Below are 25,613 nucleotides of genomic sequence, written 5' to 3'. Positions count from 1 at the left end.
CACCAAGCAGAAACTGGTGTTGCTGTGCTGCACCAGACATCCACCCCAAACGCTGCCATAATCAACAAACTCCATCTGCTTTGAAGAAGGAAGAAGGAGGTCACGGACCTTGAATTCACTGCCTGTTGAGTAAAACATCAGAAGAGGCTGGAGAGGAAGCAGGGAGCATTTCATAGCTGTTTGTGGCTAATCACTTGCTGGCCCACTATTTATGAATGCTCTTGAAATTTACTACAAGGACAGTAAAGCCCCACGTTGGCAGAGGACTTAGGATGGAGCACCTCCTTTCCTGTACCAGCAACGTACGGTAGGTGAGAAAAAGAAAGCAGCAGGGCCACGATTTGCCCATAAAAAATGTTTATTCCTTAAAAATACAACGTTCATCTGCAGTGACACAACTATTCAGAACATTTCTTTAGAAGGGTTTTCATCTGCTTCCAGTGTAGTAAGCCTTCAGCATCAGAAGCAAGAAGAGCAGGCAGCCCCACCTGCGGGCAGCCTGGTCCCGACAGAAAGGTTCCTTTCACCCATTCCTGCTGTCTGCACCCAAGCAAGCTGCGCACAGGGTCTTCACCCGCCGCTCCAGCTTCAGGAGGGACCCACTCCCAGAGCTCTCTCTGGAGACAGGGAGGGATTGGTACTTGCAGTGGCATCCCACTTGCCTCCTCACTGTCCAGGGAGCCCATCTGCAGAACGGATTTCTCCTGGTGGCAAGAGCACACAAGGTTTCAGGGAAACCTCAGTCCCTCTGGAAGGGCCTTGGTAAAGAAAGCCTGGAGAGGGGAAGAAGCAGGACCCAGGACTCATCTGGCCCTTACTTGCTTTTACAGCACAGAGCCATCACTCTGTAGGTCCCAGCTCTACTCCCTCCCGCTGCCCCACGGAACAACCTGCCTGGTCCACCAGGAGACTGCAGAAGACAGCCTCGGCCACGCTGCAGAGGAGTTCCCCCCCGCCACACCAGCTCCCACAAGATGGGTCTCTTGCTGGCCAAGATGGCCTGTCCAAATCACAACTCCCACCCCACACCCTGCAGCCAACACTCTGGAGGGCTAGAGCCTAATGAGTCCATCTGCTGCATTAGCTCCCACGTTTTCGGTTAAATCCAGCCACCACGCCCTGCTCATCCAGCTGATCTCCTCTGGATGCAGAGTCAAGGACATGCCTTTCCTGACTCCTGTGTGCTCTGACCATGTCTGCCTTCTGGGCTCTGAAATAGTCCAGCTTTCTCAAGTTTCTTTCCTCATTTTCCAGAGAGGTCTCTGCTGAACAGGCTACCCTGTCCTCTCTCCACCTGGCTGAACATGGTGACTTAAGGGATAGGGGGGAATGGCGACAAGTTCCTGCCTGGAGAAGCTGATGTTTCTCTCCATGACCACCCACCTTCCCAGGTGCCCTTGCATAATAGGTACGAGGCTCTGCAAGTGGAACCGAACAAAAATGAGGATGATGGTTCATCTAGGTTGGAAGAGCCACCAAGGTTAAGTCAACTTACACCCGGTGTCAAAACTGCTTCCATAAAGTAGAAAAGACAGGTCATTGTCATAGGAGACTCCTTTTCAGAGGGGAACAGAAGGCCCAGTATGCAGACTGGACCCACTTCTTAGGGAAGTCTGCTGCCTCCCTGGTGCCCGGGTTAAAGATGGGAAGAGGAAGCTTCCTGCCCTGGAAAGGCCCTCAGATCATTATCCATTATTGATTTTTCAGGTAGGCAGCAGTGAAGCTGGAACAAGAAGTCTGAGGGCAATCAAAAGAGACCTCAGAGCCTTGAGACGACTGGTTAAGGGATCAGGAGCACAGATAGTGTTCTCTATCCTTCCAGTTACAGGGAATGATGAGGGGATAAACAGGAAGAGCCAGCAGATCAATACCTACCTCCAAGCCTGGTGTCACTGGCAGAATTTGGCTGGTTTTGATCATGGGTTGGTCTATGCAGGTCTAACAGGCCGGCTGGCGACAGATGGGGTATGCCTGTCTCAAAGGGGGAAAAGGATCTTTGTGCAGGAGTTAGCAGGGCTCTTTAAAAGAGCTTTAAACTAGATTTCAAAGGGGAAAGGGATAAAACCAGGCTTGCTAGAGATAAGCCTGGGGCAGCACTCCAATATTTGAGGGACAGTGTGCTAGCGAGGTCCTTCTGTCTGCTCCACAACGTGCCGAGTACACTGAAGCACATTTGAAATGTCCCTGTACTAATGTGCACAGCACCTTAGCCATCTCAGCGAGGACAGAGGATGGAGATCCACGTGACAGCAAAGATGCAAGGGTTATTGATGTGTTAGAAACCACAGAAGCGCCTGAGAACAGTCACATAGGAATTAGGGCTTGTCCCCCCAAAAAAGGTAGCAGGATCAATAGTCCAGCTGAAGGGCATCAACATCAATGCACGCAGCACAGGCAACAAACAGGAGCTGGAAGCCGCTGTGCAGCAGGAAAACTATGATACATTTGTAATCACAGAGACCTGGTGGGCTGACTCACACAACTGGAGTGCTGCAACGGATGGCTCTAAACTCTTCAGAAGGGATAGGCAAGGAAGGAGAGGCAGTGGGGTAGCCCTGTATGTTATGGAGAGTTTTGACCGCCTTAGAGCTTGATGATGCAGTTGGTGGCTGGTCACAAGTAGTGTTCCCCAGGGCTCGGTATTGGGGTCGGTTCTGTTTAATATCTTTACCAATGATCTGGATGAGGTTATCGAGTACACCCTTAGTAAGTTTGCGAAGGACACCAAGCTGGGCAGAAGTGTTGATCTGCTTGAGGATAGAAAGGCTCTACAGAGGGATCTGGACAGGCTGGATCAATGGGCCAAGGCATTTTACCCTACATCTTGCTAACCTTCTGCAGACGGCTGGGGAGGAGCCTGGCATTTACTGAGAACACAAAGAACCGCCTTTGGGAAGATTCAGGAGGAGAAAAGTCTCTGCTGCCTGTAGCACTTCCAGAAGCTCAGTCTCCAAAGCAAAGTGGGTGGAGAAATTTGGCGGTAAGCGATTACTAAAACAGAAGTCTGATGTAGGCTCTCTGCTCCACTCAGATCAATAGAAAATTAAATACCCTTCCCATGTAAAAAATTATTTACAGACCAACTCTGCAATGCACAGACTACCAGTGGCACTGCCAGAATCACACTCAGCTCCTAGAGACACTGCCTTCATCTTAGCTTAACTGTTAAACCAGTAGTAGAGAAAATAGCATGAAAAAGAACCAATTGTTTGGCTCTGAGAACTCTGAGCCATCTAAATCTTCTTCTGTTTAAACATACCTCAGTTTTTAATCATAGAAATGTCTAAAAAAAAAAGCTGCCTCCCATCCCCTTTTGGTGGTTCTAGAAACCTGAAAATGCCTCTTTGTTGTTGCTTCAGAGGATAGTCTATGGCTGTTCCTACCAGTAAAAAGAAGGTACAGGATGAGAGATCTGGGCACACAAATCACATACAACATTGGCAAAACATATAGTCAACACGCTGTGCTTAAAAATATCAGACGTGAACTTTTTTCACAAAATATATTGAACCGCACTTGCCAGTTAACAAATAACTGATCAAAGAAGCTACAGAACTTGAAGTTTCTTCCAGTGCTGCTCAGGACTTATAGTTTCACTTACATATTATCCCACCCAAGTCCGTGATGCGTGCAAGATAATCATCATGAACAGAGGTAAGAGGCATCCCAGCTTTTCTTGGCGTACACATCCTGCTGTTGTTTCCAGCATTAAGTCAAAGCTCAAGTCATTTTCAGTCCATCAAAGCCACAAAACTTCCACCTTTTCTCTAGGCTGGCCCCAACTCCACTCAGCTCCTGCCTGAATGTGTTCTGGAGTCGAGTCATGAGAACCTCCACTTCCGCGGTGCAAATCTGTGAAAACAAAGAAAATGTCACTAAAAATGAAGACACTTTTGGTTAGGGAAGCCCTGTAATGACTGGTGATATTCAAGCTCTAACACTTTTAATTGCTAAAGTACACATAAGCTATCCCTGTCCAAATACTCATGAAAATAATCTTGGGACAACAGGAGTTGTGCTACTGTCACACTTTGGGGTGAGATGGCTGCAGATACAACAAACAATAGAAATAAGGGTAAAAGGACTGTCCTAGTTTTTTCCACTGTGAAATGCAAGATAATGGATTAAAACCTCCCAAGCATTTAAGTAACTGAACAGTGACTACTTTTATTACCACTGCAAGAATAGAGCTCTCTGTTACTGGGTATAGAAATCAGGGACATGGGGAGTTTATATTCACATTCTGAACAGTCACAAGCATTCATCTACCATGTCCCTAACCACACAGGAGTAGCTAAGATACAAATAGAGCTAAGATACAAGATCTGGAGGTTACACCACTGCAGAAAAGAAACCTCAACATTTAAGGTGGACAGATTTGCTAGAGCAGCTCCGACCAAAGGCTTGTCAAGCCAGACTCGTGTTTCAGGTAGTGACCTATAGTGGAGAATGATCCACCCAGTTCCCGGCCCTAACCAGACCAGAGCGCTGGCACAGCCCCAGGGACATCACCCTGCCGCCTTTCAAGATGACTGGTGGCACCTTTCTTTGGGAAGCACTCTCTGCAGTAGCTTTTTAAGCTTTCCTAACATGGCGAGTGGTAGGAAGCATAACGTGTTACATGGTTTTCTCATACAGCTGAATCTTACTTCTAAAAACACTGGCAAAGTTATGTGTTTTCTCAACACCATGCCCTGTAAGAGCTGAAACTAAAGCCTCTGTAGTGTTTTCATGGGGTTGAAGCAGGGCACGTACCTGCCAGCATCTTTACGCAGTCACACACCAGCTGTCCAATCTGCATCAAAAGTCAATCACGCATAGAGGGGCAGGCCCATAAATTTGACTGCTCAGGCATTTACTAGATACAACTGAAGTTCAGCAAGTGAAAAAGTTTTAAGTTTTATTTAAGCAAATTAACAGTTTCAGGACATATAAAGAGTACAAAGGCTGTGTCCACCCTACATTCAATTGCCTGCAATGGTTTTCTTATGGCAGCAGAAAAATTAAGACCTTATTTCTTATATTCACAAGAACTCAAGATTGCTTCTGCTGTGTATTTGGGACTGCTTTGACACACGTTCAGAGCTATCTCTGCACAATAAACTCATCCACCTGCTGGTTAGGTAGAACATTAGGATGTATTTTTGGACAAAAACATGGATATTTTCCAACAATGCGGCACAATGTAACATCCTTTGCACATGTTCTGTTAATCTACCAGTCCCTGTCTCTATTTTTAACTCCCTTCACAGTCTGCAGAGTTTGTAGCTCTGTAGCTGCAGCACTGGGAGTTTCCAGGGGCTGTGCTTTAAGCCAGGTGCGTATCAACCATGCACCTCAGCGGCACTTCCTCCTGCGGACGTTTCATTTTCACCCCTGCCACACTGGATTCGGTTTGACTGTTCTGTAATGTCAAGCCTGATCCCACACTTCATGGTCTGCAATACAATGCATAACTGGATTTTCCAGGAGATAATCTTGAGTCACTTCCCCTACCATGCTTCCAAATTCATGTTTGACTCTGACCTTCTCAAGGAGGCATTACATTTTTTCTTTTAATTCACTTACCTTCTGTGTATGCCAGCATGAATTACAGTTTTCAGCTAGCACTTAGCTAGGGAGAAGGTTTTTACTTCCACGAGTGCAGGGTACCATTTATCACTGGGAAGACAATGTACACAAGAAGTATGTTCACTTTTACGCCTTCATTAGTGCGCAAGTATATTCCTCTGAAAGCCCTTTGGCAGTAATTGCAGGCCCACAGTTTTCAAAACATGCCCAACGTGATAAAGATCAAGAGTGCCTGCTTTGCAAGATGGATTTGCACTTGGTGGATGTGCTTTTGTCATCATGCTGCTCTGCAACCAGGCAGACAACAGTCCGGGGAGGGGGGGAAGGAGGGGGGAGAGCCCAAGCTCAGGCTGGCAATGGGTTTGGTAAGGCAGAGAGAGGTCCAACCTAAGAGATGAAACAGAGTGTGGACACCCCAGAAGGAGCATCATCTACGCTGCCCAGCCCCTGCGATGCTCACAGTGCTACAGAGTTCCTGTAGGGACTGTTTCGTGGCTTCAAACCACCCTCGATCTTAATTTCTGCACTGTCTGCTGACCTGCTGGCCTTCTTGGTGAGACTGATAGGCAGGGAACAGGGGAAAGATATTCCTCTTCCTTTCCTGTCCGCAGCTTCAAGAAAGCAGACTCTGCTCTCAAGTGCTGCCCCCCACTCCTACCCCACCTCAAGCCTAAAGATCTGCTAGATGTTAAATGCTAATACCCAACTAATACCTAGCTCCTGCATTAACCAAGAGGGAGACAAAAGACGTAACCTGAAGAACAAATGGTAAGACCTCCTTTCAAGAGACCAGGCACAAAAGACCTGTGCAAGTCAGCAGGTTAATGCGTTTACCTGAGTGTCAGCAGACAATAAAAAAACAGCAATGTCATTGCAGAGGTTAAAGGATGCACTTTTCACAGGGCTTTTCTGCTAAGCTTATTGTAGACACTTCCAGTAGCCCTTTTCTACACTGTAGATTCCAAAGAGGAAGTGCCAGAATTCAGATGAACAATATGATAGCATTTCTTTAGGAGCTCCAAAGAAAAATAAAGGCAGTTGTTCACCTCATACACAAATTCAGAACTAGAATGAGAAGATAAATTATTAGATATGTCTTTAAGGGCTGGAGTGAGCCTGGGAAACACAGGCCTGTGACATATGCTTTCTTAGAATGAGGAAAATTTAACAGTAAGTTAAAACAAAAGCAGCTGAGGAAGTTCCAATCGCAAGAGATGATTCCCATGCTGGTAACTCTCCTGTTCCTGGGGCACTTTAAGGAAGACAACGGTACAGTAGAAGAGTAAGGTGTAATTTCCTTGAATCTTCAAAAGCCTTTGCAAAGTCCCTCCCCGTTTACTCTGAAAAGGTGTCAGAAGCCAGCGATACACAGAAATACTGCAGGAAATAGCAGCTTATTGTTGTACTAAGGAAAATGCGTGAGCACTGCTCTTGTTATTGCTGGCTTTGACCCCTGCACCCAGGACTTGATCCCTCCACTGAGCACAGACCCCTGTTAGCAGTGACTGTGATTCAGTGTTTATGCTTTTGTAGTACAAGGCCCTTGCACAGCACCCTCCTAAAAATTACTTCACTGACAATATCAAAACAGAGACAGAAAAGGCTCAGTGAAGGGCTACAAAATCAGAAATATGGAAAAACAGAGACATAAACCAAATACGACTATTCACTTTAGAGAGAATATATACAAACAGCGGCATGGCAGATGTTACAAGATAATAAACAGTATGCAAAAGGCGGGTTGTTTGCTCTTTTCCTTAGAGGTCACAAGGATAAGGGAAACAAAGACAGCAAACTTAAACAGAATAAACAAAAACACATTTTAGATGGAGATTTTTAAAGACAGAATTCACTGCTGCAAAATACAGCTACCGTCAAAGGGTTTTCTTGAATTATGAGCAGGATTACACATGAACATCTACAGTAAGAACATCATCTTCAACTCTGTATTTTTGTTAACGTTATGCTGTACAAGGGCTAAGCTAGAAGCTGGGCTGCTTTGAGCAACCTGACCTAGTGAAAGAGGTCCCTGCCCACAGCATAGGGGTGGACTAGATGACCTTTAAAAGGTCCCTCCCAACCCAAACCATTCTGTGATTCTAAGAAAGTCCATCCCTTCCCTTGTCCAATTCCAGCAAATTATTCCAGTTAATACACACCAGTTCTTACTGTCCCCCCACCATTCCTAGGGAGTGAAGCTCTTTACCAGCCACACAGACCAAACACACTTGGGGCACAAACATACTGCCCAGGCTGGCTCAGGGAACTTGAAGTGGTGGTACACCTACTTTGCTGTCCAGACGCTGCAGGTAGGAACAGATGTACTCTATGCTTGCTCCAAATGGGTGTACATGAAGAAACGTTGAAATTATTCCTGGGGAAAGGAACACCACAGACATTCTCATGAGACAAGAGCCAGCTGAGAACACCAGCTCTCTGTTACTACTGGCACAGTACAAAGGGAACTAATGGGGCATTTTTGGTTTTAAGTACAGTAAGCTTTGTCTCAGACTACAATGGAAACAACAGCTAACCAATGCAGCTGGTTAGCACTTAAAACAGACCTCACCACTCTCACTCCTTGCCGAGTACAGGTAACGCGCCCAGTGATGAACCACACTGAGATTATCACACATGTGGGGATGCAAGGCCCAAGGAGAGGGAAAGCAGACCTCTCCTCCAGCTGTATCTTCAAAGGTCAAGGAGCAGGAAAAGACAGAAGGCAAATGGGAAGAGCAGCAGTGGCTTTTGCAGCACTCAGTTAAATAGAGCAACCCAAGTTTGCACCCTGTCATGAAGAGGCTCCTTTCCAGCTCATGGCCAGGACTGTATATCAAAAAGACTGATTTTCGTTTCCAACCATCACCTGCAGAAAAAGGTTGTGCCTTTGGTTTTCCCCCAAAGTCCTTTCCCTCTCAATGCAGAAACCAGCCCACAATCTGGCACAAACAGATCCATCTGAATAACAATAAATGATTTATTGTTATTCTCAAATCAGATGTAGAGGGATGGCTAAGGAGAACTTGGCTGAGTGACAATGAGGTAAAGAAAATGCCTTGTTCCATCAAGACAAGGACTTCTGTTCCTCCTTTTCAATGCTCCAGAAAATCCCCAACTACCCAGTGCTTTGTGCTGAAAAGTCAAAGCATGCCATGTTAGGTTATTTTTCAGTATTACTAGGAATAGGCAAGGGGAAAGGAAATAAAACAGGTAGCAGATACACCTGTGCTGTACATCAGAGGTCACCAATCCCTTTGTGAACATCGGTTGAAAACACTGACAATATTTCTCATCCCATTGAGCCCAGCTTTCTCTCCCTGCTGCCATTTGCCACCCTTCCTTCTTCTCTGGCTACAGCTTCTAAAGCTAAAGGAGCTTATCTGCTCGGGGTCCATGGCACACCATACCTGACCTAACAGTGTGTCTTAATGCTGTGTGGGTCCATAAACGTCATCCACACTGTGAGGTGCTGCAATGTTCAAGCTGATTAAAGTCTTAGAGCCTGCAACACTGCTTAGGATCCTGTAAGGTTGATTAGGCTCTAACTGAATGAAGACAGACCCTCCCTCTGTAACTTACTACCTTCAGTGATGCCTCCCAGAAGACCAGCTTGCACTCCAGTACATGCTGACCTGGACTGTCACTACACACAAACCCACTTTACGTGTGTGTGGTTTTGACTGAAAGATGCACAGCACAAGATATCCACATGACTGATGCACAAGGTGAAACCTTGACCCCACCAAAGCTTGAGGCTTTCCTTCCTTCCAGGACTCCCACCTCCATTGGCATAACCAAAGGAACAAGACAGGGCCAGTGGGAGCTGTGAGGCCACCTTGAAGTAAATGCCACTCAGTTCAGGTCTCCGGAATCATCATCAAGCCCATCAAAAGAACTTACCGACTAATAGAACTTCTCGTTCAGATTTCACAGGACTATTGCTCAATGTCTTCTCAACCGGACATTCCTTCTCCTGGCTGCATGCACAAACTCTGGATGTACTGCTCTCCTGCAAAAAAAAAACGCAGGGCCCGTTCCACACACCAGCAGCACAGCAGGCACTCTTACACATCAAGCAGCAGCTGGTCAGGCTTGACAGAGTCTGCATTTCTGTTTTCCTGTTTCTGTGAGTCATTGCATTCATCACATTGCTGTATCCAGTGTTTATTTTGCAAAATACTTTCAACAAAGCATGGCTATGTTCATGCTGCTTTGTCTGAATTATCAAATTAGATTAAAAGCCCATGAAGTTAAGCAAGACGCCAGAACACACACTTTATCAGTCCTGTTCACTGGTATGACGTCTGCTCTAGAAGGGCCTTATTTTAAATAATAAAAGAAAAAACAGTCTAGAAAGAAAGCCTTGCAGTGACTAATTCAGCTACAGATGTTTATTCTTCAGATGCTTAAACTGAGGCAATATTATTAATAAAGTGCCTAATGGCTGCAAAGGTTTAGGATCAGATTGTCCTTGACTTGAGTTTGTGATACTGAATTAAAAGAATTTTTGCCTAATTTATTATGCCCCAAATAAACACAAGACTGCCAGTGATGCAAAGACTTCGTGGGTGCACTAAAAGCAGGACTTTCTTTTATTCCTAAGTTTTATGCGGAATTCCAGTGGTCTGAGAGCTACAGACAGCTATAATTGGAAACAGCCTCCAGTCACTAATGAAATGGACTGGACTTGGGCCAATAACAAAGATAGAATTAAACGATCCCTTGGGTTTGCTTAGCTTTTTACTCATATGCAATTCTCAACTACACACAACTGAAAATGAGCAGTCCCGGCCTAAGCAGGTTATAATTTGCCTCTGCAGGAGAAAGTAAAGGTCTGCACAGTGGAAACGGAGCTAGCTTCAGGCTGACAGAGGGACTGCCTGTAGTGTAGTTCAGCCAGCAGTGTTATACTGGAAAGGCACTGCCTGCTTTCTCTTGGAGATCCAACTGATATTTTTGAAGGCTAGTTGAAATAACAGTGCAACAAATTACCTTGCACGCCAAAACCCATTTCTACACCATAGTGTTGCAAATACCTACTGTTCTTCCAGCCAGAAGCTGCTAGTAATGGATAACTTGATGATATTAATTTGTACATAAAGACAGTCTATACGTACCATGCTTATACACATGACAACAAACCAAACTTAAAAAAATTGCTCATTTTACAATGAGGTGTCATTACTTCTCTCAATAAGATATTCTGACTAAGTAGCAGAAGAGAAACTCTTAGACTTACATTCCCTTGACAATCAGTTGCATCTCTCTCCTTGTCCTCTTCGTCCGCTATGCTTTGCTATATTATAGGAAAAGAAAAGGAAAAATTACTGATGATAGTCTGTTATTTCTGTTCTTTGATACCAGGCACTGAAGTTCCTGCACTGAAGATTACTGGGATACAAAGCCATTTTTAGTTTCTAGAAAGACATTTATTATCTTCCCTAGCTTGTGGCACAAAAAGGTGGGGCTAAAGATTGAAAATCTGAGACAAGACCTAGGATTTGGCTTTATGGTCCTCACTGAGAAGTGCTGCGTAATGTTTCTTGTCTACCCTGTATAATTATGTCAGTGCTATAGAGGAGAGGACCAAGCAAGTATAGATTCGTGCATGGGTCTGCAATCGAAAGACAGAGTGGATCACACCTGACAAGAAACAGTACATATTTGTTTAGAATAAATCCAGAGTATTATAACACTGACAAAAACTTTCAATTCAATAGTGTTTTATGGAGGTCAGATCAAAACATGTCCCCGAAATGCAAATCTAAAAATCAGTGTTTGATAATTGAGATCCTTTTTTCTTATCCTTTTAAAGCTCAGGTTTTAGAAAAAGACATTTCAGCTGCAATACCGCTGTACACTATAAAATGAAAGTTAATCTTTTATTTATACAGTTGCTTATGTAGATTGTCTCACTGGCACATGAAGCAATCAGCAACGTCATTATTGATGTACATCCTCCAACTTGGCAGGTCATTTTTAGTAGCTTTCCAGAGACAACTGCTCCTAAGCCAGGGCTAGGCATCTTCTACAAGAGTGTAGAAGGACAGCAGTCAGTGTGCTCACAACGGACCATGAAATCCAAGGACTGCATTTACTACTGAGAATAAGAAAGCACTGGGATGGCACATACCTGCTCCTTCAGGTTTTCTAATAATGTTTCTATTTTTAGTTTGTCTTCTCTCACTTTTTCTAACTCAGCTTCTCTCTTTTTGTATTCATCTTGTACTTTCAAAAGATGCTGGAAGAGAAAAGATAAACTCAGTTCTTAACCTGCCTTTCACCTCCTACTATTTAAAGAATATAAAACGAGTAAGGGCTTTTCCATGAAGACCAGACAGATCATATTCAGAACAATTAAAAGGTTAAGCATACAACAAAGAAGAAATCTTTTCTACAACATACCTTAGAAATGTCTTTGCCTATTAGCATACAAAAAACCCATGCCTTTGTAAACACGGGGCAGTAATTCCATCAACAAGCCTTCACTGTCCCTGAAATAAAGCATGTGCACTAGACTGTGGGTGTGACCCATGTTAAAGCTAAGTCTTCCTCTCCACCAGTCTGGTTTATGCTATGCCTGTACAGTCAGCATGTGGGAAAGAGCAGCACAGAAACAAGTGACCTGGGGAAGCCATTTTAGTCTTCCTAGATCTCTAGCCCCACATTAACAGAGCTGTCTTGCAATTTAAGAAAATACTCTGAAACAGCTACTAGATTTGCACTATTATTTGCACAATTCCACACTGCAGAAAAATGCGATGACTGCTCCACACCCTGGGCATCAGCCCAGCGGTGCAGGGTGCTTGCAACAAACACCACGACAAGCTGTGGACTCCCCTGACTAGCAAAGCTCAGGAGAAAGGTTGGGTAGTGAATCACAACCCACATCTCAGAGGTGAGCAGAATGAAATTCTCAAGCTCAACCTGGTGTCTATCAAGGAGAACCAAGTTGTGGTTGTGGACATAACAGTCTGCTTTCAGAGCAAATTTGTACTCTTGAATGTGTCCATAAGGAAAGCAGATGAGTACAACAAACCAACACAGGCGACAGAGGAAAAGTGCGATTGATCTCCTATTAGAGCCAGAAGAAAACAGTGCTCAGCAAACTGCTAAAAGCACTGGGCCTCCCAGAAGGGAGCAAGATCAGGTCACCAGAGGGAGAAAACCTTAATGACTAGGCACTAGCCTAGCAGCTTTCCTAAGTCAAACCAGGATACATAAATATATATATATATATTTCAGTGAATGCTTTCTTCCATGCTTAAAACACCCCAAATCAGTTGTTTAATATTTTTCTCCCTCACCTAAAAGACCAAAAAAAAGAAAAAAGATTCATAATCCTATTCTTTAATAGTTACAAACAAACAGCATCTTTTTTCATCAAGGCAGCTCCTCCAGAGTATTCTCCCAGCACCATTCACCCTGGTAGCGGTGTAAAGAGAAACTTGACCTGCCTGACACCTGTGAAATGGGAAATCTGTTATGTCCTGCAATGCCTGTCATTTCCTCCTGCACTGAAAGCTGATGTTGACTACAGAAGGCTTTTCCTGCCTGCTCCAACGTCACAAACACCAGTGCTGTAAGTTAATCTGTCAGGTTCATCCAGCGAATGACCACAGCCTTCACAGCATTGCTGCAGGTTCTTATTTTAACAAAGTATTACCTGAACTACTATATGCTCTATATGTTTGGTTATCAGTCTGGCTTAATATCCCAACGGCTACTGTTAAGGGTTACAAGGACCCAAACCACTTGATATTCAGCCCAGGGAAATCCCAAAGAACATGGCATGCTCTCCACATTTCTGTGAGAATGAAAGCCCAGTAAAGTTCAGAAAAGGTGTCAAAGCAAGCTTGGAATTTCCCACTTTCTTGCTTATGCTGGTAACCAGGATCTCACATGGTTACGGAGTGGGTAAGCACACACTCAATACTTCAAAAGTCACAGTGTAGTGAAGCAAAGAGTGTACAAAGAATCCATAAGCTATGGATTGTTTCCATGTGACTTATCAGTGCATAAGAAATCACCATTTTGAATGTTTGGTTGTCTGGGGGTTTTCTGGCAACACTGGAAATGACAGAAAGTTGCTCCCATTTTCCAGTTTCGATCCCACTGAAAAACAAAATGCCTTTGCTTGTGTTTCTGCTGCACATCCCAGCCCCTCTGCCTTTGTAGTAAGGCCACGGCTATAGAAAAGTCTGGGCCCACCTTCTGCATCCCTTGCAGAGCCTGCTGGAGAAGCTTCATCTGCTGCTCCTTGGTTGTGTCTTCATCCCTGCTTGCTTTGCCTTGCTCCTGCTTTAGCAGTTCCACCTCGTTCCGGTAGGCATCCAGCTGCCAGCGCAGACTGTCATTTTCTTCTTTCAGTGCTTCCACTTGTGACACCAGTGCTGGAGAACAAGGCAGGCAGAGATCAAAGGTCAAAGAACTGGGGGCAAGTCCCTGGGTGCTCTCCCCCAGCACCCAGTTACAAATCTAGAGTACCAAAACAAATTTCTCCCAATCACTATTTGTGAAGTCTCTTTAGAAAACAAGCTCCTCTGGACAAATAGCACCTCTCAGTAATGAATGCAGTATTTAAGTTGGAAGAATAAAAAAAGAAGCAAAAGAACATTTAGGGGTGAAATGACCATGCTGGCAAGGAAGCAGGTTTCCTAACCAGCAAAGCTGAAAGACCCTGGGACAGGGTCCACTGGCATCTTCAGCTAGAAGAACGTCTCCATCAAGTCATGGGATGAAATACCGTTATCAGTCTGGCATCCACATAGGGCTTGATAAATTCAGGAATGGGATTATACAACATTATGGCTGCAAAGACAGCTTCAGCAGGTTTCAAAACATGCCCATGATGTGAAGGGCATAGCCTGACATCCCATGGCCTTGCTATTAACCTCTGGTCCTTCAGCCAACGGCCAGATCACGTGGAGGTACGTTTGCCTGGGACTCACACGCTGTACTCGGAAGACAGGGAAGACAGACAAGGCATGCTGCATGGGAAGAGTGTGGGTTTTGGGCGGGTTTTATCTAATTGCCCCCACTCATTCTCCCAGCCAGTGAATATGTGTTGGACCCCACTCCGCACAGCTACATGTTTCAAAAGGAAGGTATAAATCCGTATGGCTCCACTTTCGTTTCTCCCCTTGCATAACAAGTTGGCATTGAGATTTGCTATGTTGTTGTTACAGCACCGGAACGTAAGATTTCCCACACAACCTTCATGATGGCATTTCCTAGACTGAATGTTTGACTTTGTAACCTCAATATCCAGGAAAGTCCTTCAGCACATTTCTGGACTATTCATCTTTCACTTCCTGCAGACAAAGGGAGAAGGGGTATTTGGACAGTGCAGTTCCCGTGTTAGTCCCAGCCAAGGGCATTTCAAGCTGTACAACACAGGAGCACTCAGCTGACTGTATAGCTCTGTGCTAAGACGACAGCCGCATCTATCACTGCACTCCCTTGCCACTCCCTCTCCAAGCGCTGCTGTTGGCCCAGCTGCTGCTCAGAGTACCACTGAAACCCAGCACCTTGGGATGGGGATCCGCTGCTGTGTAAATGTGTTTCCAGTGCTGGGCAGACATCACTGGCATACTGAAATGGGACAGCTCAGGTCAACAGCGGTGTAGCTGCAAAAGCACAGTGCTCTGCACAGAATAGCTGTGCAGATGACCTCTGCCGCACACCGCCATTACCTGCACACATGTCAGGGTGCTTACAGCTCCACCGTGAACCCCACACATCTCACTAGGGACTGCGGTTCAGACACAGCTTTAGGTTACCCTGACCATCACAGGGAGGAGTGACAAACACTGGCTATGGAACTAGGCATCAAAAGGAAAACACCTCCAGATAACTGCAGTTGATTTTGTTCTGCTTGTGACAATTTTGGGGTACAAAACAGTCAGAATGAGGCTTCTGAAAGAAACCACTGAAGGGACAAATACTTTATGAGCTGTAATAAGTGATTTTACCTGATTCTTCTGTTTCTTTCATCTCTGATGGATCTTCTATTTCTTCATCAGACATTTCCATTTCTTCCTCTCTTCGTATACCCATTAGTTCATCATTATGAATGTTACGAATTTCCTAAGGTTCAGAAAATAGAGGGTTTTCTTAAATACAGATTACGAGGAACAGATTGGTTGGATAAAAAGATGCTGAAATCTAAGTCTGCAAAATGCAAGTCCATGGTACAAAAAAAGGGGAAATGATAAAAAAAATCTGGCACAGACTATTATATAAGGGCAATATCTAGCATAAGTCGATCTGTCAATGCTACTGGTATTACTGGCTCTTTCATCTCCCTTCTCCTCTTTGCCCCAGAGCAGGCACCTAGCCTTGCCCACAGTGTAGTTTCTCGATGAACCCTCTCCCCTCATCTGCCCTGCTTGACATCCACACGTCTCTCCTACACTCTGCACTGCCCAACCTCATAACCTCCACCGGATCACTACCTCATGTCTTCTTGCTCACAGCACACATCTAGATCAGTAACTCCCTGCTGCCACAAACTTCTGTCAGTGCTGCCTTGTGCCCTGCACACCTAAAGGTTGTACCGCTCTTACCCTTCCCTGATGCCATTCTGCGCTGCCTCTTCCCAGCTGGGCTCCTACCCCATGCTCTCCTGCCCAGCACTTGTGACAGATGCCTCCACTCTGACTGAGTGAGCAGTGCTTTTTTTCAGCCATCACCAGCAAGTATCCCTGAAGTCAGCCCTGCTTTGCAAACTGTGACAAATTGGGCTAGGCCATATCTTCTCGGGAGCTAACAGCACCAGCCTGAGCTGGGACTAGACAAAACTAAAACCACTACAGCTGCACACCTGCACATACTCCAAAGGGGGGTTTGAATACGAGTCCATCACTTGACACTACAAATAAACTGTAGCCCTCCTGAGCCCACTGAGCTCTCCTGTATGGCAGCAGACTGCATGGCAGTGATCTCCCTTGAGCAGGGACACCTCTCAAGGTTACCCCTCAAGGCTGAGAGACCCTTTACCCAGCATCTGATATCTGTAACGAGGTAAGCAGCATTTCACATTACACTTAAAAGTATAATATATGCTCTCAACATTTTTTTTATATATATATATGTATCTCCAGCTATAGCTTAATTGTTAGAAGTGTAGTAAGTAGTAGTGTTTGACCACTGTTAAATCACCATTTAATTACCATTCAATTATTGCTTAATCACCCTTTGATTACCATTTAATTATCATTCAGTCATTGATTAATTGTCATTTGATCATCATTTAATCATCAATAAAACCCCTTTAGTTAACCCCACAACAATGACTTCTCTTAATAATTCACCTGTGACAGCACCTCCACCAGTGATGTCCCCTCCTGACACATGTAGCCCGGCTGCTAGCTGACACATCTCCCTGGCATTTCTTTCTCCTGCCATACAACATATCCTGCACCTCCCAAGCACTGGCCTAGATGGTGCCCACCATGCACCTCTCTTGCTCCATGCTGCCCACTCCATTCCTCCCTGTTCCATGCCTCCTCCATGCAGCTGCACAGCTACAAACAAAACCTACCTGAGACAGAGGTCATGCCAGTTAGAAGTGGGAATTGCAAGTACACAGATAGAGGCCAGAGACTGCCCAGCCACCTCCTGACCCTTATCAATGCTGGTGCACTTTGAAGCCTCCCCCCCACTGTGCCAACCACCAGTGCTCAGCCTGCACCACAGTGACTCTCCCTCCAGCTGTCAGAATCCTCTCTGCTCTCTGCCACAACCTTGGTCCACATTAGGGATCAGAAAGGAACAGAGATACTACCTCCTACACTGGTCCCTGAGCCACCCTAGCTCCTGCTTGTGTGTGTCCTTTCTGCTCCATTCACCTTGTCCAGGCAGAGCTGGCCAAACCTATCTGCTCCTCCAGACAAGATCCCCTACTCCATCCTCTGCTCCAGCCAGCTCACACTGGGCAGAGGGCGAGCTCTGCACAGATACACATCAGCCCATTTGCAAGGCAAGGAAACACCTAGCTCAGCCTCTCCATCCCCTCTGCAGAGCAGGACAAGCAACATCCAGAAAACAACAGGCAGTTATTCAAGGAGGTGGAGATGTCAATACTTACTAGAGGCTACCACAGGCGGCCAAGTGTCCCTACCCAGTGTCAATTTACCACAACTTCACTTGGATTACATACCCCAGAAACAGCCATAGGAAAAAATAGAGAAGATTTTCTTATGAAACAAAATTAATGTCCAGCTCTTTGTAGATTTTACTCTAATGGCCTGAAACTTTCAAAAACTCTGCTTGCCAGCACTGAGCACACATCCACCAAGACCAGCCAACAGGGGAAATGACCACGCTTTCAGCTTGGATGAATGGACACCTTGGAGACAGCAACAAGGAAAGGGCAAGACAAGGCAGATCAAAGCACAATGGGCAGTGCTGGCTACACTTCCAAAGCAACTGCTGCCTGCCGCAGAGACCACCCATAAAAGGGCAGCAGGGTTGAAGATCAGAGGTAAATCTTCCCATCATCTTTAACTAACTCTGCTCAACAGCTGAAAGCCTAAAGCAGCCTCAAAGCTGGAGAAGGCTGCGCAGAGCACAGCATGCAGCAAGGCCAGGCCTGGCTGGGCTGCACAGCAGGCGGTGCCGTGGCTCACCAGTGCCCTGACTGCACCCAAGGGGGAGCCCTGGATGGGAGAGGAAAGAGCATCAGAAAAGCCAAATACTGGAGTGAGACCCTTCCTAAGCAGAGGAATATGCTGGCTGGTAGCTACCATAGCATGGTCATTCACCAGCTCTCAAGCTTCCATGGCTTCTTAAATTGCTGCCTGCAGCTACAGGACTTGCCGGCACTGCCTGGGAAAACCACCTTAAGTCACCATTGATAAAAATAAAACCCTGGCCTAGCCTAATGACTCCCCAAAACATACCTATTCCCTGAGCTGCCTGCCAGGCTTTCCTCCGATGCGGTGATCCACAGGACTAAATTCTGCCAAAAGCTGTACCAAGATGTGTCTTGTGGGTCCACCTTCCTTTAAGAGAAGACCCTAAGCTGGGGGAGACCAGCAGGCTGAGCCCAGCAGCAGGTACTCCTGGAAGAGGCCTCACCAGTGGTCTCACAGCCTCTTCCCACTGGGAGAACTTACCTTGGAATAAAAAGACAGCTCCAAATGGAGAGAGTGCTCCCACCCCAGTCATAGTAAGCAATCTCAGTAAGCAGGAAAGAACAGGAACACTAGGGCTCAATGTAGAGGCATAATCTGAATCAGAGTCTCCACCTGGCTTATCAGGTATAAAACGAAACATTAGCTCCTCCTTTAGCTACTGTGAAAGGTTTGACTCAGTAGGATTTGGAACTAAAGTCCCAGAAGTGCAGTCTCATGAGCAGACCACAGTTGGCAACTTCTCAGGAAAACAGACATTTAGAGCTTTCCAACATTGTGGAGGATCGATCATCTGCTTTTTACCAGAAGGCCACTGGCTGGGTATTATCTGACTCTACAGATTTTTGTCAGGTCGCAGCTCTACGGGAAGGTGGCCTGCATATATGCAACCTAGTGGTGATCAGGGATCACCAGCCTGTCAACTTTGCCCAGATTTACTTTTGATGTTAAATAATCTTAAAGGTGAAAGAACTTCTGGCTTTGCTGGGATAGACTTATTTTCCAAGTTTGTAACAAAGAACTCAATACTCGAGAAAAACACAGAACCACAGGAAGTGACAGGACAAGGGGCAACTGCTTTAAACTAAAAGAGGGTAGGTTTAGGTTAGATATAAAGAAATGTTTCATGATGAGGGTGGTGAGACACAGGACCAGGTTGCCCAGAGAAACCGTGGATGCCCCGTCCCTGGAAATGTTCAAGGTCAGGTTGGATGGGGCCTTGCACAAGGTCATCTAGTGAAAGATGATCCTGCCCATGGCAGGAAGGTTGGACTAGATGGTGTTTGAAGGTCCCTTCCAACCCAAACTGTTCTGTGATTCTGTGGTTCTATGCATAACCAGTCTGGAAGACAAATCTTGTAAGAAGCCGTATGGAAGTTCTTAACAGAAATAACCTAAAAGAACCAAACAGAAAACTTTACCATGTTACTGCTTTGCAGACAAAGTTCAATGTTCTTTATTACTATATCATGAAGGTTAAGAAAGCAAAGCCCATATAGCTTTTATATGCCACCTCTTTCTCTACAGAAACAAGAATAATACATGTACAAATTCCTTCCAGAAAAGCAATTTCTCCTGTCTATAAATCATATTCTTATCTCAAATCTGTCATTTATGTCTTTGCAGATGAGATCTATGGAGAGAGGCTTAATCAGCCACTTGATGCACTTTTTTCTGTTTGTTAATGTTACACATATCAATGTGTCACCATGTCATTAAAGATCAATGTTCACATACACTAGAAAATAAGGATCATGTACATCACAAACATTTTGCACTAACATCCACGAGTGCTAGATTAATTACTGTTTCACCAAAAGCAACCCTCTAAGATCCCTCCTACATGAAAGTACATAGTGATCTGCTTCTTTCATTTCCATGCCCTGGCTGAGACAATCCCATGTCTTTCACAGAAACTAACACCCCTCAGAGAGTAACAGGTTTCTTTTTAGACACTCATTATTACAGGCTCAGTTAAAAAAAGATGGAATTTTAACACAGTTGAGACTAACAACCCAGACTAATGTTTTCAGAGGTGGTTTAAGCAAACCTGTTTTGTTTCACACTGAGACAAGACCAGGAAGATCCATGTGGGTCTGGGACATGGTGCCTAGCACTGCATGAGGAAATGGTGACAACTTACAAAACACCTCTGGAGCTCTCACAAGTGATGTTCTGTGAGCTTGGTGTTCTTGCAGAGTTGTAGCTACCTAATGAAATCACTAAACTCATTTAACATTGTCATTTTCCAATACCAATGTATTGGAAATGGAGTATTTTAAAATATTTGCATGCCACTTCTTCTCTGTTCTGAGCATTGTCAGGAAAGAAGTGATGACTGAATTCATTACTTCCAGATGTGTCAGAATACCCCACATGGCACTGATGTGCTGCACAGGCAACTTTAGTATAGCCTAGCCTTCAAATCCCGAATAGAAATCAGTGTACCTGCCTGATGGCCTGGCACACTTCAAGGATTTGGGTAGAATATATGTGCTCTCTGGCTTGGGGCTCTACTTTTGAGACAGACACCTGTATATTGCAGAAGAGAGGTCTGAGGAGTAGCTGAACAGGATTTCAGCATCATACTGAAAGAGTAACTGAACAAGATGCTGTAGTTGAAAGCTAACCTTGCTCTTTATTTGCTACTCTACAGCTTGCATATTAGAGTCCTTTTTCCTAGAGATAAACAAGCACTTCAGAACACACTTGTTTTTTACCCACCAGCTTCACCTGGGTGGGTGTCATGAAGTACCTCCAGACTTTCAACTCTACCTAATCTACACAGACACAGGCAGGCTTCTGCAGGATAGTTGCGTGCTAGAAGTACTGAGTGCAATCCACAACTGGCAGCCAAAAAACTGGTCTTCCAGAGAATTACTGGGCAACATTAGGCAAACACTTCTTCAGTTGGTGCCTCCCCTTTCCCCATCTCAAGAGGGTACATTCATTACTGGCTGCACAGGGCTCTGGAAAGCCACACAATGAGGTCCAGTTGCAGTCAGCAACCTTTATTTTTCAAGCAAGTGAACTGAAACAATGAAAAATGAAAATCCAAAGCTATCAGGCAGAGTGGGATTTGTCACCCAAACCTGACTAATCAGCAGTGCGTGCAGACAACACCCTCTTGGCTGTTTACACATCTGTCATAGGAACACTTGTAGTGTCTGCAGATGACAGAAGGCAGCATGTATTTCATCACAGACTCCAGGACAAACATGTCCCAAAACCATCACTTTCCCGAGAGACAGCCTTTCTTTACTTTAGCTTTATTTTTTCTGACATTGTGTCCAATTCCAATAAGATTTGATGAGATCAGATAAGGGACTAAGAACTATTCTTCCTCTTGCAGGAAGAGCAGTTTGAGTGACATGTCTTCCTCCATCAACCCCATCCTTGTCACCGCCTTTAAATCATGTATTTCACTAGCAATGTCACTGTATGGAATAAATACATAAATATGAGAACATCCTCCCTCAAGTTTTCCAGAACACAATTATTTCCACCTCTCAAGTCTGTCAAAAATGTGATAAAACAGATCTCTGATGATGCTTAGGGTTGGTAGGTTGGTGGGGTTTTTTAACATCTCTCTAGAAATCCCTCTTGCTTTAACATTAAAACCAGCAGAAAACAGATCAATAATTATTATTATTATTGTGCACAACTTCAATCAGCATACAGATCTCAATGTATTGTTACTAGTAACACAAATACCAAGAGAAAATTTATTACCTGTAACACAAGAGACGACTGAGTAATTCCCATCTTACACTGTGAATTAAGGAGTTATCCATGCGAGCATTGTGCAAACTTAATATCAATATCCTGACAAGAAAGACACTGTGCTGGAGGATCTAACACAATAAAAAATTACCAACCTCTGCTTGTTTGCACCACACGCTGATGTTCTTACGCTGAGCTTTCGTGAAATGGTCCCAAGCCTTTTGTTTGGAGGCAGAATGGTACACGGCCACTATCTGCTCGACTGTAGTATCAAATCAGCAGTCAAATCAGGCCAGAATATCATCCAGAGAGGGCGAACAAGAGGAGTAAAGGAGTAAAAAAGTGGAATCAGGCAGGTGGTTTGGCTAACCTTTTCTTATAACACTGTACTGTGCTGAAGCTATGCTGAGGAAGGGGACTCTGTGCCTGGAAAGGAAAGTGTGGACTTCACCAGGCCAGTGTCAAATGCTCACAGAGTAATGATCAACTGGGAAAACAGCATCTGCTCTCAACTGGAAAAAAGGAAGGCACACGTTGAGCTGAAAGATACTCAAATATGCTATGCAACACTGCATATGAGTGTAACAAGTACACACAGGTAGCGCTCGCTCTCTAAAATGGGATGATGAAGTAAAATTGTGAAAGCTGGCATTTTGGATGTTCTTCTGCCCAGTGGGTACAGTCCCAAAGAACAGTGCCACAGCCTAAGCACAACTGCATCCCGCCCATGCGTACTACAGAAAAAGGATTCTGGCATCAGACATCAACTTTTTTTGTTCTGGAGATTTATTCCTTCTATTTCTCTAGAAAATTTGCAGAAGTTTTTGAAAATGCAAAGTGCCTCTCCTTGGATGAGAGCTTACCCAAGAGCAGAAAGCACATCTCCTGATTTTTTTTTTATTTTTTTTTTATGCCTGTGATGTTGTAGTAGGTATAATTCTTACAAAACAAAAATCAGCATTCTGCTACTTAGATAACCTAAGAGTGGCTGAGATATCAGTGGGTGTTTTATAGAGCGGAGTTGCATACTACTGTCTATTACTACTTACTCTGCAGTGCTTACTGTATTTCCCTCTGGAGCGTGTGCCCATATTTTTTACCATGAACAGGATTTTTTTTTTTTTAATTTTTAAAATGAAGGGTCAAACAAGTAAAAGCCAAAATTATAAGTTAAGAATGTTCACAACCTAGCCAAGGGGCTCAAGAAAGCTTAGTACAACTGTAGAGAAAGTACTCTGAAAGGTACCCTTAAAAAAAAAAACCACAAAAAAACCCCCCAAAAACCCCCATTCAGACTTACTAAAGAAAGGATGTGCAAGAGGCAATGAATGGTTTGAGGAACTCTTACAAATCACATTTTGGAACTAGTATAGCCCATGCCTCTTCCTTGATTTAACGGTTTAATAAAGGACTGGGATTTGAAAGACGCAGGTTTGAAATGCTGTTCTGAAACAGGTTTTCAGTTGTGACTGAGAACAGAGCATTAGGAACACTCTGCTGCATCCTACCTTTGGCGAATAAATCCTGTACACTTCACTGAGGCACCAGATTACCAGGAACTTACCTTGTCTGTGCACAGAAGTGGAGTTGAAAAGATGACAGAACTACTAATAGACTACAATTAAAAGAGGAAAAAAATTAAGAATTCATTCTTTCCTCCCCCCAGATGTGGACTCTTGCTCCAGTAAAATGTACCACAAGAAACTTTTGCCAAGTTAATGATATATGCTTATAAATTAACTGTAGCTGCACAGAAGTAATTGCCACTTCTTTTCCTGGAGCCCTTTTAGTGTGGCCTCTCCAGACTCTAGAAATTAAGCATCTTCCCTACAACAGACAACCAACATTCAACACGGAAACACTACTCACACTGAACCAGAATCCCTGAGAGAGCAAGTTTGAATTTCTCTTTAGCTTCTTCCATCTCTTTCTCATGAGCCGCTTTCTCATTCACTAGTCTGCGAATGTGGCTGTTGGCTGACTGGATCATGGAGTAGAAGTTGTTGGCAGTCCTCCTGTTCACTTCTCCACGCTCTATCCAGGTCAGCAAGGTCTGAATGGCTTCCAAGAACTTTGTGTCATCTGCAGCAAGAAAGGACACCTTTACATCACAGAAGTACAAGGTCGCCTGCACAGCTTTTAGATTCTTTCCCTGGCACTGCTGAATTGCGATTTTTCAAAGGTCAACTTACTTCAGGCAGCTAATCGCAATTCTTGAAAGCACAGTATTACCTGAATACAAGGCAAAGGAAGGCAAGTCTAACATCAAGCTGATAGAGCAAAACATCTGTTGAGGAGCAACAAGATGACCAACCGCTAGAAACCTACCGGAAAGCTTCATATGCTTATTCAGAGGTACTCTTTCATGAGAGAAAATATCGTCCAGCTCCAAAATAATCAGGCCACACATGGGTCTTAGGCTTCAAAGAAGGTCTTAGGACTTATACTAGTCCTTTTAACATGAACAAAAATGGTTTGGAAGAAACTGTCATACTCAAGTATGGGTTTATTTTTATGAAAAGACAAACAATTCTGAAAAAGACATGGCTACGGTTGCTGCTGTGTGCAGGCTGAGGGCTCAGTTGGAACGGGCTCTGCAAGGTCTACCTGGCAACATCATTTCAGTTCAGCAACACGACCACAGGAGAATACAAATCTCTGTCCCAGCATTTGCACAGAAGGGTGGCTGTGGCCCACAGAACCACTTACCTTTCAGTTTCTCAGCAACAACGCTGCACTCATGGTCGGAGTAATGGACGACGGGAGGTGGGGAGGGCGGGCGGAAGCGCTCCTCTTCCAGCCTCCTGCGATGGCGCTCCTCTCTCGCCAGCATCCGCTGCTTACATTCCCACTCGTATAGATCATCCCGAGCCTGAGCAAAATCCACATGCAGGCGCCCAGTATCCTTCTTGTCAGTGCTGGAGCCCAGTCTGATGCGATAGCCTGGCAGTGATGACAACAGTGGGCAGACAGGTGACTTACTCTAGGCTCCAACCACCCACCAGTCTCTCATTCCTACAGAGCCAGAAAGTCCCTGAACAGAAGAGTTTAGTGCACAGAGAGTGATGCTGGAAAAGGAAACATTGTTAGGGGGTTTGCTGCTATCTGCGGGTGTTTTGCACATGCTAGGCAAGATCTTACACAGGCTGTTCCTCCTCTTAAACACTAGCAGGCACCGGGTCTCAAATAGGAACTGTTTAATTGCACGTAATCTCTCAGGCTGTGAGACTAAGGCCAGCTGTTCACATGGGGAAGGCAGAACTGCCTTGGATTCTTCCGCACTGTCAAAAACTCCAGAACTTGGGGATGGGAAGGGGGGAATGAGAGGTGAGGCACGGCAGAGAGGACAGCAGATAGCAGTAATCTTTGGAACAGCCCCATCATCTGGTGGGAGCGGGAATAAGGTCAGCAATCGTGCACATCCACTGTGTGGGAACTCTTCTCACCAACGTGGTTTGCAGGACTCCTTTTCTGGAGTTTCACATCAAACATGCTAGAAGGCTCTCCTATGTGATTAAGAAAAGCACGGGTGGGATGTATGGAAGAAAATCTGAACTACAGAGAGACTCTGTACAAAGAACAAAGCCAGAAATGCTTGCATGTGGAGGACACTGATGACTGTGCACATGACCATGGCTTTGGGCAGAAGGAACTATAAGTAGAGAATGTCTGCAGCTAAAG

At 44.8% G+C, this 25,613-nt stretch overlaps 1 protein-coding gene across 4 annotated transcripts in view; it reads right to left on the bottom strand.

Moving 5' to 3' along the window:
• Window positions 1-349: 349 nt before the first annotated feature.
• The window catches only part of ENOX2 (ecto-NOX disulfide-thiol exchanger 2), a 57,624-nt gene continuing 32,360 nt past the window's right edge, over window positions 350-25,613 (bottom strand). For 2 of the 4 annotated variants that reach the window (XM_049828262.1, XM_049828261.1), the window contains exons 6-15: window positions 24,642-24,875; window positions 23,802-24,014; window positions 22,088-22,194; window positions 15,546-15,660; window positions 13,783-13,964; window positions 11,705-11,812; window positions 10,811-10,867; window positions 9,472-9,580; window positions 7,860-7,945; window positions 350-3,852 (exon numbers count right to left, since the gene is read on the bottom strand). In XM_049828262.1, the coding sequence (XP_049684219.1) occupies window positions 3,721-3,852; window positions 7,860-7,945; window positions 9,472-9,580; window positions 10,811-10,867; window positions 11,705-11,812; window positions 13,783-13,964; window positions 15,546-15,660; window positions 22,088-22,194; window positions 23,802-24,014; window positions 24,642-24,875 (1,343 nt within the window). In that variant the 3' untranslated portion in view covers window positions 350-3,720. Of the gene's footprint in view, window positions 3,853-7,816; window positions 7,946-9,471; window positions 9,581-10,810; window positions 10,868-11,704; window positions 11,813-13,782; window positions 13,965-15,545; window positions 15,661-22,087; window positions 22,195-23,801; window positions 24,015-24,641; window positions 24,876-25,613 lie in introns of all 4 variants that reach the window. The other 2 variants (XR_007509535.1, XM_049828260.1) reach the window with 2 other exon arrangements.

Source organism: Accipiter gentilis, chromosome 24 (genome assembly GCF_929443795.1).
Source record: "Accipiter gentilis chromosome 24, bAccGen1.1, whole genome shotgun sequence".
Lineage (NCBI taxonomy): Eukaryota > Metazoa > Chordata > Aves > Accipitriformes > Accipitridae > Astur > Astur gentilis.
Note: the sequence above shows the minus strand (reverse complement) of the source record. Positions and strands in the feature narration are given on the sequence as shown.